The sequence below is a fragment of the Aquarana catesbeiana genome, linkage group LG06 (assembly GCF_042186555.1).
Source record: "Aquarana catesbeiana isolate 2022-GZ linkage group LG06, ASM4218655v1, whole genome shotgun sequence".
In the NCBI taxonomy this organism is placed as follows: Eukaryota; Metazoa; Chordata; class Amphibia; order Anura; family Ranidae; genus Aquarana; species Aquarana catesbeiana.
Genome location: NC_133329.1, coordinates 368,243,391 through 368,258,693, shown reverse-complemented (window position 1 = coordinate 368,258,693; position 15,303 = coordinate 368,243,391). Strand labels below are relative to the sequence as shown.

The window sequence follows — 15,303 nt, the reverse complement described above, 5'->3', positions numbered from 1 at the left end:
CGTGGAGCCCCAGATCGAGGGAGATTATCAGTGGTCTTGTATTTCTTCCATTTTCTAATTATTGCTCCCACAGTTGATTTCTTCACACCAAGCTGCTTGCCTATTGCAGATTCAGTCTTCCCAGCCTGGTGCAGGTCTACAATTCTGTTTCTGGTGTCCTTCGACAGCTCTTTGGTCTTCACCATAGTGGAGTTTGGAGTGTGACTGTTTGAGGTTGTGGACAGGTATCTTTTATACTGATAACAAGTTCAAACAGGTGCCATTAATACAGGTAATCAGTGGAGGACACAGTAGCCTCTTAAAGACGAAGAGAGCCAGAAATCTTGCTTGTTTGTAGGGGACCAAATACTTACTTTCCACCATAATTTGCAAATAAATTCTTTCAAAAATCAGACAATGTGATTGTCTGGATTTGTTTCCACATTTTGTCTCTCATAGTTGAGGTATACCTATGATGACAATTACAGGCCTCTCATCTTTTTAAGTGGGAGAACTTGCACAATTGGTGGCTGACTAAATACTTTTTTGCCATACTGTATTTCGATCTGCTGTGTAGCATTTCTCTCACTGCACATCTACTTCCTCTCTGCTCATCTATGGTTCAATCCAGTCCCAATGACTTATTTTCTCCCTTCATATTCAAAATGTGCTCCTACTGCCTTCTGCCCCCCCCACCCATGACCTGGATGTTCTGACACTGTGTCAAAGGATCTTTTTCCTTTGCTGGTTATTCCACAGGTTCCATTATCCTCCTCAGATCTCCCAACTCTCATCTCATGATTTTCATAACAGAGCCCAGCAGACTTACTTGGTCAGTTATGTATGTGCACACTTGCAGGAGGAATGTGCATGTAGGGAGAGGAGACTCTTACATGCAATTACTGCCCTCGCCCCTGCCCATCTTGCTAACATTGCCAGCAAGCATCCGCAGTCAGGTGCTGGACCAAGAATTCCAGAAACCAGCAGTGGGACATGTCCTGGACCCACGAGACAATGGGATTTTGGTTAAAGCCTAAGGCCCCTTTCACACTGGAGCGGTGGGGGCGTCGGCGGTACAACAGCGCTATTTTTAGCGCTGCTGTACCGTCGTTCTTGCAGCGGTATTTGGCCGCTAGCGGTGCAGTTTTAACCCCCGCTGGCGGCCGGAAAAGGGTTAAAATCCCTCGTACAGCGTGGCTATAGCCGCGGTATTGCCGCGGTATAGCCGCGCTGTCCCATTGATTTCAATGGGCAGGAGCGGTGAATACACCGCTCCTTCACCACTCCAAAAAAGCGGTTTGCAGGACTTTTTTTACCGTCCTGCCTGCGCACCGCTTCAGTGTGAAAGCCCGAGGGCTTTCACACTGAACAAACAGCGGAGGCTGTTTAGGGGCGGTTTGCAGGCGGTATTTTTAGCGCAATACCGCCTGCAAACCGCCCCAGTGTGAAAGGGGTCTAAGACAGTCCTGCAAATCTAAGACATGCTCCACTGCAATATGCCTGGTTCAGCATCCAACTATGGATGCAGACTGACAAAGTCAGCAAGATGAGTAAGACAAGGGCAGTAATTGTAGGGAGGCTTCTATTCTCCTTGCTTGAATGTTCCTGTTCCTCCTGCATGTGCACAGCTCACACACATAACTGACTAAGTAATTTTGCTGGGCTCTGTTATGAAAACCATGAGATGGATTTGGGGTGATCATAGAAAGAGAGCGGAACCTGTGAAATACAAAGCAAAAGGAAAAGGTCCTTTGACACAGTGTCAGAGGATCTAGGTCATGTGTGGGAGGCAGGAAAGAGAAGAGGGAAGGAGAACATTGTGGATATGAAGGGCAGAAAAGAGTCAACAGGACTGAATTAGACCATAGATGAGCAAAGAGGAAGTAGATGTGCAGCAAGAGAAAGGCCACTTTCACATTGGGTGAACTCTGCTAGGATCTGCCTGCTCAGCGAGAAATCTGTCTGTTGAATCCTGCTGAGCGGGCGGATGGCTTGTTCGTGTCCACTTCGCTTATGCAGAGCAGACACAGCCTGCTGTCCTCTATGGGCAGTCGGTTGTAAATAGACTGCCTGTCTGTTTACATTTGATTGTCATCTAATCCAATCCCTATCCATATTTTTTTTAGCAAATAGGATCAGATCGGAGGTCACTGGGTGTCAATGAATAGAGGGCAATGAATGGTCCGATCAGTTCCACCTAAAAAAACTGATAGGAGACCCGATTGGTCCACCCACGTGAAAGGGGCCAAATGATACACAGCAGGTCACAATAATTGGGCAGAAAGTGAAGCTGGTGGTTTTATTGTGATTTCAAAGGAGACAAAGGCAGAAGGAGCAGAGCTGACAGGGGAAGTAAATATTCTTGCTTGCCCGGCCTCCTGCACAATCCTACTGGCCAGTGAGGCAGGCCACCATAGCGCGTGTTTAGTTTGTACTTATATACACTATATTATCAAAAATATTGAGACGCCTGCCCTTACACGCACATGAACTTTAATCCCAGTTTTAGTCCATAGGGTTCAATATTGAGTTGGCCCACCCTTTGCAGCTATAACAGCTTCAACTTCTAGGAAGGCTGTCCATAAGGTTTAGGAGTGTGTCTATGGGAATGTTTGACCATTGTTCCAGAAGCGCATTTGTGAGGTCAGGCACTGATGTGGACGAGAAGGCCTGGTTTGCAGTCTCCGTTCAAATTCATTACAAAGGTGTTGTATCGGGTTGAGATCAGGACTATGTGCAGGCCGGTCAATTTCCTCCACCCCAAACTCTCCATGTCTTTATGGACCTTGCTTGTGCACTGATGTGCAGTCATGCTGGAACAGGAAGGGGCCATCCCCAAACTGTTCCCACAAGGTTGGGAGTATGAAATTGTCCAAAATGTCTTGGTATGCTGATGCCTTAAGAGTTCCCTTCACTGGAACTAAGAGGCCAAGCCCAACCCCTGAAAAACAACCCCACACCGTAATCCCCCCTCCACCAAATGATTTGGGCCAGTGCACAAAGCAAGGTCCATAAAGACATGGATCTACTGGATCTATTGATTACCAACAATACAGACCTGATTACGGATGTGGAAATACGGGGCAATTTAGGTAACAGCAATCACAGGTCAATTCGTTTCAGCATAAATCACACAAATAGGAAACATAAAGGGAATACAAAGACACTGAATTTCAAAAGAGCCAACTTCCCTAAACTACGAACCTTGCTGGAAGGCATGAATTGGGATAAAATCTTAGGAACAAAGAACAGGGAGGAGAGATGGGTTTGCTTTAAGAGCATATTAAATAAGGGTATTAGCCAATGCATCCCATTGGGTAATAAATTTAAAAGAGTGAATAAAAGTCCTGGATGGCTTAACTCCAATGTAAAAATGCATATAAAAGCAAAGGAGAAGGCCTTCAAAAAATACAAGGTTGAGGGATCATCATCAGTATTCAGACTTTATAAAGAATGCAACAAGAAATGTAAGGATGCAATAAGGACGGCTAAGATAGAACATGAAAGACACATAGCGGAGAAGAGCAAAAAAAAATCCCAAGAAATTCTTTAAGTATGTAAACAGTAAAAAAGGGAGGACAGACCATATTGGCCCCATAAAGATTGAGGAAGGACATCTGGTTACAAAGGACGGGGAGATGGCGAAGGTATTGAATTTATTCTTCTCCTCAGTCTTCACAAGGGAATCGGGGGGCTTCAGTAACCAAAACTGCAGTGTTTATCCTCATGACACAACACAGGAAGCACCTCCATGGTTAACAGAGGACAGAATTAAAATTAGACTTGAGAAACTTAACATTAATAAATCACCGGGACCAGATGGCTTGCACCCGAGGGTACTTAGGGAACTCAGTCAAGTGATTGCCAGACCGTTGATCCTAATTTTTACATACAGTCTACTGACTGGAATGGTACCAGCAAATTTTTAAAAAGGGCCCAAAATATATCCCTGGGAATTACAGACCAGTTAGCCTAACATCAATAATATGTAAACTCTTGGAGGGGATGATAAGGGACTATATACAAAATTTTAGTAATGGAAACGTTATCATTAGCAGTAATCAGCATGGATTCATGATAAACGTTTACTGTACAAAATAAGGTCCGTTGGCATGGACCATAGGGTGAGTACATGGATTGAAAACTGGCTACAAGGGCGAGTTCAGAGGGTGGTGATAAATGGGGAGTAATCGGAATGGTCAGGGGTGGGTAGTGGGGTCCCCCAGGGTTCTGTGCTGGGACCAATCCTGTTTAATTTGTTCATAAACGACCTGGAGGATGGGGTAAACAGTTAAATCTCTGTATTTGCAGATGATACTAAGCTAAGCCGAGCAATAACTTCTCCCAGGATGTGGAAACCTTGCAAAAAGATCTGAACAAATTAATGGGGTGGGCAACTACATGACAAATGAGGTTCAATATAGAAAAATGTAAAATAATGCATTTGGGTGGCAAAAATATGAATGCAATCTATACACTGGGGGGAGAACCTCTGGGGGAATCTAGGATGGAAAAGGACCTTGGGGTCCTAGTAGATGATAGGCTCAGCAATGGCATGCAATTCCAAGCTGCTGCTAACAAAGCAAACAGAATATTGGCATGCATTAAAAAGGGGATCAACTCCAGAGATAAAACGATAATTCTCCCACTCTACAAGATTTTCTGGTCCGGTCGCACCTAGAGTATGCTGTCCAGTTCTGGGCACCAGTCCTCAGGAAGGATGTGCTGGAAATGGAGCGAGTACAAAGAAGAGCAACAAAGCTAATAAAGGGTATGGAGGATATTAGTTATGAGGAAAGGTTGCGAGCACTGAACTTATTCTCTCTGGAGAAGAAATGCTTGAGAGGGGAAATGATTTCAATATACAAATACCGTACCACAATAGGAATAAAACTTTTTCGCAGAAGAAAGTTTAACAAGATACGTGGCCACTCATTAAAATTGGAAGAAAAGGTTTAACCTTAAACTACGTAGAGGGTTCTTTACTGTTAGAGCGGCAAGGGTGTGGAATTCCCTTCCACAGGCGGTGGTCTCAGCAGGGGGGGCATCGATAGTTTCAAGAAACTACTAGATAAACACCTGAATGACCGCAACATACAGGGATATACAATGTAATACTGACATTTAATCACACACATAGGTTGGACTTAATGGACTTGTGTCTTTTTTCAACCTCACCTACTGTGTAACTATGTGACATGGATGAGCGAGTTTGGGGTAGAGGAACTTGACTGGCCTGCACAGAGTCCTCACCTCAACCCGATAGAACACCTTTGGGATTAATTAAAGCGGAGACTCATACACATCAGTGTCTGACCTCACAAATGCACTTCTGGAAGAATGGTCAAACATTCCCATAGACACACTCCTAAACCTTGTGGGCAGCCTTCCCAGAAGAGTTGAAGCTGTTATACCTGCAAAGGGTGGGGTGGGCCAACTCAATATTGAACCTACAGACTAAGACTGGGATGCCATCAAAGTTCATGTGCGTGTAAAGGCAGGTGTCCCAATACTTTTGGTAATATAGTGTATGTACATCATCCATATTTGCTGATTACAATTGCAGGATCTGTTTCCTACTTTGCAGTGGAGCCCAGTGGTTGTGCTTTATGGCTTCACCCTGCAATGCAAGTCTTTTGCTTGATCCATTAAAACATTCTGTATGAGGTTAATAGCTTGTAGCTTATCCCAACAGTTGTACTTGTTAAAGTACTATTTTGAAGGATTAAAAACCCCTGTCAGGTTTCAACTGCTAGGTACGGCTTCATTAGGCTCGGTTCACACTATGAACCTCATGCCTAATCAATTGCACAGCAACCGCACCACATTCTCATTCAATTCACATGAGATTCAGTGTGGTGCAATTTGAGCCAATTCATTTTGAATAGGCTCAAATCGCACCGCATTACCCCCTAGAAGTGTATGCACTTTTTTGAGCCACACTGCAAGCATGGTCGTTTTGTACACTGCAATCCTGTGCAGGCAAACGCACTGCGTTTGGGGTTTGTATTGATACTCGCAGCAGATCACAAGGGCAGTGCAATATGCATGCAATATGCATGCGGTGTGGGAAGTGTGCACAGATCGCTGCGATTCCCACACCACATAACTGTGAACCTAGCCTAATAGGAATGTCCCTTCACCTACTGTAATGTTCACAATGGTTTACCTAGACAGAAAGTGAGGGAAACTCTGCAGGAGGGACACATATGGCAATAAATACCTAACAGAAGCTCTAGCCTTTCCCTTATAAACTAACACTAAGTATTTTTATTTTTATCTGTGTTGCTGTTTGGAGATTTTCCTTTAGTTCTTGTCTAATGAAAACATTGCCATAAGGACAAAGAGGCTAAACTCACTCAAACTGAGCAGTTTAAACTTATGGGAGTTCTATTCCTTTCCCACTCTATCCAAAGTGACATTTGTTTTACATTGGATATATGCTTTAAAAAGAAAGGCTATAGTAGTGGATAATCTACCCTGACTGTAGTAAATGCTTTACATGTACAGTATCTCACAAAAGTGAGTACACCCCTCACATTTTTGTAAATATTTTATTATATCTTTTCATGTGACAACACTAAAGGAATGCCACTTTGCTACAATGTAATGTAGTGAGTGTACAGCTTGTATAACAGTGTAAATTTGCTGTCCCCTCAAAATGACTCAACACACAGCCATTAATGTCTAAACTGCTGGCAACAAAAGTGAGTACACCCCTAAGTGAAAATGTCCAAATTGGGCTCAAAGTGTCAATATTTTGTGTGTCCACCATTATTTTCCAGCACTGCCTTAACCCTCTTGGGCTTGGAGTTCACCAGAGCTTCACAGGTTGCCACTGGAGTCCTCTTCCACTCCTCCATGATGACATCATGGAGCTGGTGGATGTTAGAGACCTTGCGCTCCTCCACCTTCTGTTTGAGGATGCCCCACAGATGCTCAATAGGGTTTAGGTCTGGAGACATGCTTGGCCAGTCCATCACCTTTAGCCTAAGCTTCTTTAGCAAGGCAGTGGTCATCTTGGAGGTGTGTTTGGGGTTGTTATCATGTTGGAATACTGCCCTGCGTCCCAGTCTCTGAAGGGAGGGGATCATGCTCTGCTTCAGTATGTCACAGTACATGTTGGCATTCATGGTTCCCTCAATAAACTGTAGCTCCCCAGTGCCGGCAGCACTCATGAAGCCCTAGACCATGACACTCCCACCACCATGCTTGGCTGTAGGCAAGACACACTTGTCTTTGTACTCCTCGCCTGGTTGCCGCCACACACGCTTGACACCATCTGAACCAAATAAGTTTATCTTGGTCTCATCAGACCAGAGGAAATGGTTCCAGTAATCCATGTCCTTAGTCTGCTTGTCTTTAGTAAACTGTTTGCGGGCTTTCTTGTGCATCATCTTTAGAAGAGGCTTCCTTCTGAAACGACAGCCATGCAGACCAATTTGATGTAGTGTGTAGCATTTGGTCTGAGTACTGGCAGGCTGACCCCCCCACCTCTTCAACCTCTGCAGCAATGCTGGCAGCACTCATATGTCTATTTCCCAAAGACAACCTCTGGATAGGACGCTGAGCACGTGCACTCAACTTCTTTGGTCAACCATGGCGAAGCCTGTTCTGAGTGGAACCTGTCCTGTTAAACTGCTGTATGGTCTTGGCCATCGTGCTGAAGCTCAGTTTCAGGGTCTTGGCAATCTTCTTATAGCCTAGGCCATCTTTATGTAGAGCGACAATTCTTTTTTTCAGATCCTCACAGAGATCTTTGCCATGAGTTGCCATGTTGAACTTCCATTGACCACTATGAGAGAGTGAGAGCGATAACACCAAATTTAACACACCTGCTACCCATTCACACCTGAGACCTTGTAACACTAACGAGTCACATGACACCGAGAAGGGAAAATGGCCAATTGGGCCCAATTTGGACATTTTCACTTAGGGGTGTACTCACTTTTGTTGCCAGCGGTTTAGACATTAATGGCTGAATTATTTTGAGGGGACATCACATTTACACTGTTATACAAGCTGTACACTCACTACTTTACATTGTAGCAAAGTGAAATTTCTTCAGTGTTGTCACATGAAAAGATATAATAAAATATTTACACAAATGTGAGGGGTTTACTAACTTTTGTGAGATACTGTAAATATTCAATGCAATAGCAAAAATATGGAAGAGCAAGCAAGCAATAATAATTATAAGCAAACACTGAAATAATAATAAAAAATATAAATAATAACTAAAAAAATCAATAACTGTTCACTTAAAAGGTAATCTGTCCCAAAAAATGCGACTTTCAGCAAGTTACTAGTGCGACTTTCAGCAAGTTACTGGATCAATGTAATACAACGTTTACTTTGAGGTTGTTCACACCAAATTTATATCTGCAGCCTCAAACATTTATATTGTTTTTTAAGCAGAGGTCCTGCAGAATAAAATTGTTGCAATTTTTATGTGGTTTTTCAGCCTATCCTATCCTGCTTATTTCTGCTGCCCCCCCCCCCCCCCGGGCTCTCCACACCACCCATACTCTTTGCCTCCTCATGCTCTTTGCCACCACCCAGTGCTCTCCACCTCCCCCCATGCTCTCTGCCGCCCCCCCAGTGCTCTTCACCTCCCCCATGCTCTCTGCCGCGCCCCCCCCCAGTGCTATCCACCTCCCCCATGCTATTTGCCAGCCCCCAGTGCTCTCCACCATGCTCTCTGCCACCCCCCAGTGCTCTCCACCTCCCCTATGCTCTCTGCCGCCCCCCCAGTGCTCTCTACCTCCCCCATGCTCTCTGCCGCCCCCCCCAGTGCTCTCCACCTCAACCATGCTCTCTGCCACCCCCCAGTGCTCTCCACCTCCCTCATGCTCTCTGCCACCCCCATGCTCTGCGCTCACCCCCCTGTGCTGTTCATATCCCCCCACGCACTCCGCTTCCCCCCTGTGCTCTCCACATCCCCCCATGCTCTCTGCTGCCCCCTCATGCTCTCCGCTGCCGCCCCTGTGCTCCCCACCTCTCCCCATGCTCTCCGCCGCCCTCCCTGTGCTCGCCACCCCCCATGTGCTCTTCACATCCCCCCATGCTCTCCACCAGCCCCCCTGTGCTCTCCACCTCCCCCCCATTCTCTCCACCAGCCCCCCTGTGCTCTCCACCTCCCCCCCATGCTCTCCAACAGCCCCCCTGTGCTCTCCATCTCCCGCCATGCTCTCCGCCGCCCTCCCTGTGCTCTCCATCTCCCCCCATGCTCTCTGCCGCCCTCCCCGTGCTCTCCACCTCCCCCCATGCTCTCTGCCGAACTCCCTGTGCTCTCCATCTCCCCCCATGCTCTCCGCCACCCTCCCTGTGCTCTCCATCTCCCCCCATGCTCTCCACCAGCCCCCCTTGTGCTCTCCACCTCCCCCATGTGCTCTTCACATCCCCCCATGTGCTCTCCACCTTCTCCCTATGCTATCCGCTGCCCTCCCTGTGCTCGCCACCCCCCATGCGCTCTTCACATCCCCCCATGCTCTCCGCCACCCTCCCTGTGCTCTCCATCTCTCCCCATGCTCTCTGCCGCCCTCCCTGTGCTCTCCACCTTCCCCCATGCTCTCCGCTGCCCCCCCTGTGCTCTCCACCTCCCCCCGTGTGCTCTTCACATCCCCCCATGCTCTCCACCTTCCCCCAATGCTCTCCGCTGCCCTTCCTGTGCTCTCCACCTCCCCCCGTGCTCTCCACCTTCCCTCCCATGCTCTTCGCCGCCCTTCCTGTGCTCTCCACCTCCCCCCATGCTCTCTCCGCTGCCCCTTGTGCTCTTCACTTCCTCCCTGTGCTCTCTTCCCACCCCATGTTCTCAAGGTTCTTCCCTGTGCTCTCCATCCCCCTATGCTCTTTCCTGGTCCCGCCTCACCTCCCCCCCCCCCACACCTCTGCTGGGTTCCCCCCTCCTCTCTCTCAGGGAATCTGTCAGGGTGGAGAGTGGGGAAGGGGCCGGTAACAGGTCATGGGCTGCTCAATCCAAAATGCCCAGGCCTATTTTTTGTCCCAGTCCGGGCCTGCGAGAGAGCCTCTGCTCTTGTGCACGTTACTGGAGAGCACATTTTCGAAGGATAAGGACTACTCTCCAAGACTTAGACTGGGAGGGAATATTGGCATTGATGAACACAGAACAGAAATGGGAATTCTTCAAAGTGACTGTATGTAAACTCAATGGAAAGTATATTCCCATGGGCAATAAGTTTAAAAGGTTAAAAATAAAACCTATGTGGCTCACGGCCAACGTTAAAAAAGCTATATATATAATAAGAAAAGAGCTTTTAAAAAATATAAAAATGAGGGAACACTATCATTGTTTAAATGTTTCAAAGAATATAACAGAATATATGAAAAGGAAATAAAAGACACAAAAATCCAAAATGAATGACAGATTGCAAAAGATAGTAGGACAAACCCCCAAAAATTCTTCAAATATATTAATAGTAAAAAGGTCAGGTCTGAACATGTAGGCCCTTTACAAAATAATCTAGAGTGGGTGACTGGAGACAAAGAGAAGGCAAATTTATTAAATACTTTCTTCAGCTCTGTGCATACAAAGGAGCATGGAGGAGTCAAGTCCATAAATCTTTCTATGTTATAAAAATAGGGAGAGAGGAGGTGCTCTGTTGTCCTGGGGCATAGATAAGGGGGGGGGGTCAGGGGTGTTCAAACCCCCCCCCCCAAGCATTCTGGTAAAATGCCCAGACAATGTCCCTGCTGTTTAGCCTCAGCATCAACACAGTAGAAGCAATCAGAGTTTCGGAGTGCAGCAGCCAGCCCCCCTATTATTGTGCCCCATCCCCTCAATTTAATAAGGGGCCCCCCTGAAAAGCATGAAATTACTGCGAGGTCTCAGATGCCAGCAATTAACAGTGCACAGTTGAGGCAATTCCTAGACTCCTCCTTGAGGTATCATATGACACAGCCGAAGGGAGACTGGGGATGCAGAAGTTTTCCTACTTCTGTGCCATGCTGAATCTGAGGTCTGGTAAGAGGGGAGGCATCAATTTTCTGTTTTAGGAAGGGGAAGTAAGAATTCCAGTCTGGGGGAGTTTCTTTTGGTGGGGGGTTAGGGAGGGGGGTGGGTTTGCTTTTGGAGGGGGGGGGGGAGTTTCTTGTAGAGAACTTTACAGGGGGTGGTTAATGGCAGGGATTTGCTTCTGGGAGGGAGTTTGATTGGATGAAAGGAGATTTTCTTCATAATTAGAAATCTTTGCTGGGGGAGAGGGTATTGACTGAGGAAGATTATTTTGCTTTGGTGGATCAGTTTAGAGAGAGGGGGGTTCAATTTTTGGGGGGATATTTGAGGGAGATATTTTACAGTGGGAATCTTTGCTTGGGGAGGGAGGGTTCTTAGAAGGGAGAGGGGGATTTTTTTTTTTCTTTAAAAGAGATGTTTTTTTTTTAAAATTATGCTTACCTGGGTGGATGGAGCATCGATCCAATGTTACATCTGTCCCCAGCTGCTTCTAAGCACAACAACAGAGCGATCAAAGACCGCTGATTACTCAGTTCTCAGCCTTCAGTGAGCAAAGAGAGGTGACTGTCAGTCCCTGGCTCTGCCCCCCCTCCCCCAAGCTCACTGGAATGCCAGGAGCGGCTGGCTCAGGGTCTCTGCGGCTCACTGAGAGGCTGAGCGAGCTGCTGTCCAGGCATCTGGGTGAATCCGGACTTTAAAGTGAGGATCTTTCCACAGCCTGGACCTGCTGAGCGATGTCAGCTGACAGTGGGCTATAGCTGGCTGTTGGCTAAAAATGGGTCACAAAAGTGCAGAATGAACTGCACTCCTCTCCAGGAGAAGTACAACCAAGCAGTATGCCGTTCCTTCAGAGCGCATGCACCAGTGACATCACCGGCTGTTTTCCATGTGAATATCTCCTAAACACCACAAGTTTAGGAGATATTCACTATACCTACAGATAAGCGTTTTGCTACAGTTTAAGACTGACTAAAAGCCAACCATATTGACCAGGTGCAAAGGGCACCATCCTGTGATAGGCAGTGCAGAATATTTTTTATTTTTTCATCTCTTAAAACATTTCATAAAATTTCTTAGGACACATTCTTTTAAGGTTTAAATAAATCACTGAATTTACTGCCCACCACAATTTGTTGCCCTTTGCACCTGCTCAACTTGCACAGTAAGGTTAGCTAAAATCCAGTCTTGGGTCTCATTCATACATCATACATGACCATGGTGCAGCAAGTATACTGCAAATACCTGCACCCAGGATCAGATGTTCTAATATCTGTTCAGCTCGTACACCTGAGTGATGGGCTCAAAAGAGCTAAGGCTGTCTGCTGCTGTAAACATGTATCCAACATTTTTGCCCATGGATAAAATTACTCTGCATCCAGGGTCAGAAATGTGTCCCTAACAGCAGGTAACCACTGTGTTTGTTAGTGTGTAGCTCAGGCTTCATCAATGTGGGGAGTAACGTAGATGATACCGAATGTGCTGCAGGAGTGCCGGCGAGGATGGAGCTCATCCCAGCTCCTGTAGTCACTGAAGGGAAGGGAGAAAAATAAATCCTTGGTGCCACACATCCTCGGAGTCCTATGGTAATGTAGTAGTGATGGTAGAGACCTCAGCCTGGGTTTCCACCAGGCCACACCCCAGTGTGTTTTGTCCCCTGGAGCTTAAACATGGGGACCACTGGATGTGCAGATACATGTTAACAGCAGTGGCTCTTTTCAGCCCATCACTCAGGTGAACAGGCTGAGCAGCTGACAAAAAATGGAACATCTGGGATCCTGGCTGTAGGTATTCATGGTATATTTGCCATTCCATGGCCATTTAGAACATATGAATGAGATCTAAAGCCTGGTTTACACAGTAAGTTTATTTTAGTTCAACCCAGCGGGCTGAAGAAAAAAAAAAAACAAGGGAGCTTAGGAGGAGCTCTCTGTACTAATGAGTACACTACCGTACCACAACTACGTGCATTGCATTCTATTCATTTGAATGGGGATAATTTTTGCTGCGCTGCATTGCAAAGTCTCATGGCCTCACTCTGCTCAGTGAAAATAATGGAAGGGAAAGAAAATGAATACAGACATCAAATCTAAGAACTGGTAAGCTGCAATATTTCACTTTTTTCTTCCTAGGTTTAGATACATTTAAAAGTACTGTATATAGCACATATATTTCATAGTAGCTGGTGGTGTAACCAGTTTATTTTACATTGATCTTACAGGAACAGCCAGAGGATACGGCACATACTTCGCTGTGTGGTCAAATTACTCTTGTGGAAACACCTATTCTATTCCTGACAGCAATGGGCACAAGTATGTCTACCAAGCTGCAGTGATAACTGGAAAATATTGTCAAGGAACCTACCAGTTAAAAGAGCCTCCCCACCTCAGTAACGACCCCACCGGTGACCGCTATGATTCTGTGGCAGATAATATGACAGCACCAACGTACTTTGTGGTGTTCCATGATGACTACGCCTACCCCGAATACCTGATCACTTTCAAATCCTGCTAGTGATTCCTAGAACATTGCCAAAAGAAAATGGCAACACTATTACCATAGTTGCCAACATTGCAAAAAAAATATGTGGGACACTTTTTTGGCTGTAGGCCGTGCCGTACAATAATTAGGGGGCGGGGCATTCATTTGTAGGCGTGGCTTAGAAAAAATACAAGCGCAGAGCACTTCGCTGCGAAAATGGGCGTGGCTTACTTGAAATAGTGGGCGTGGCTTAAATGGGCGTGGCTCAATCGGGTGTGGTTAGAGTCTGAGATGAATGAGGGATGGAGAGGGAAAGGGGGTGAGGGGAATGACGGGACAGCAGCACCAGATCCTACACAATAATAATATGTGTATTCTAGAAAGTTTAACAATCAGCAGATAAAGATACTCCAAATGCCTGGTGTTAACGCTTCAATCATCCCGGCACCATGGTTGTTATGGTGTCAGGATGATTGAAGCGCATTATTTCTATTATTACATTGTAATATATAAAATTAAATCATTCAACTCACCATAATGCCGAATCAGTGGGATCCCTGAGCGTGTCACTAGCCACATCGCCTGCCACCAGCAGAGTCTGTCCTTGCATCAGGTGTCCCCGGCAGAGTCTGTCCTTGCATCAGGTGCCCCTGGCAGAGGCTGTCCTTGCATCAGGTGCCCCCGGCAGAGGCTGTCCTTGCATCAGGTGCCCCCCCGGCAGAGGCTGTCCTTGCATCAGGTGCCCCCGGCAGAGGCTGTCCTTGCATCAGGTGCCCCCAGCAGAGTCAGTATAGACCCCCCCAGTGCAGACCCCCCTCCATCAGTGCAGACCCCCTCCATCAGTGCAGACCCCCTCCATCAGTGCAGATCCCCTCCATCAGTGCAGACCCCCTACATCAGTGCAGACCCCCTCCATTAGTGCAGACCCCCTCCATTAGTGCAGACCCCCCTCAATGCAGACCCCCCCAGTGCAGCCCCCCCTATTAGTGCAGACCCCCCTCAGTGCAGCCCCCCCTCAGTGCAGCCCCCCTCTATTTGTGCAGACCCCCCTCAGTGCAGCCCCCCTCTATTTGTGCAGACCCCCCTCAGTGCAGCCCCCCCTCAGTGCAGCCCCCCTCTATTAGTGCAGACCCCCTCTCAGTGCAGCCCCCCTCTATTAGTGCAGCCCCCCTCAATTAGTGCAGCCCCCCCTCAGTGCAGACCCCCCTCTATTAGTGCAGACCCCCCCTCTATTAGTGCAGACCCCCCTCTATTAGTGCAGACCCCCCTCTATTAGTGCAGACCCCCCCTCAGTGCAGCCCCCCCTCTGTGCAGACCCTCCCCTCGTCCAGGAGCGGCCGGTGTTCTGCCGAGAAAGTTCCCCTCGGCAAGTAAGGAGCCCCTGTGCTGGAGCCAGCTGCTCCAAAAATAAATAAAAACAACATTCCCGATTTTCCTTATGGAAAATCCCGATTGGGGACAGCTTCCAATCAGGACGAGGGTCCCAAAATCGGGATTGTCCCGAGAAAATCGGGACTGTTGGCAACTATGTATTACACCAGGCAGTGTATAGGATCTCCTAGAAGGCCCTGACTTTATGGAAGGACTTCACTAAACTTCACCTTTGAACATTGTCTGGCTGGAGTTTCGACTTCACATGCCAAGTACTGGTTTGGGGAACAATGATTTATAAAGTACTGAAGCCAGAGACAGCCATGTGACTTGCATTTTTAAAAGAGGCCATACAATGGCACCCAATACTGTATATTTCATCTATGCATTTGTTTAAGGTACCAATTCATTACATTTTAAGCATACTGAATACATTTTTACAGCCAATCACAGGAAGATATGCTTTTCTTTGATAAATACTTTCGGACTGATTATTATAG

At 46.8% G+C, this 15,303-nt stretch overlaps 1 protein-coding gene across 1 annotated transcript in view; it reads left to right on the top strand.

Annotated features, from left to right (window-relative positions):
* Window positions 1-14,436, top strand: part of LOC141147096 (protein mono-ADP-ribosyltransferase PARP15-like) — a 107,836-nt gene extending 93,400 nt beyond the window's left edge. Inside the window, exon 13 of the mRNA XM_073634195.1 lies at window positions 13,173-14,436. Coding sequence (XP_073490296.1) covers window positions 13,173-13,465 — 293 coding nt within the window. The 3' untranslated portion in view covers window positions 13,466-14,436. The remainder of the gene's footprint in view (window positions 1-13,172) is intronic.
* Window positions 14,437-15,303: the final 867 nt, after the last annotated feature.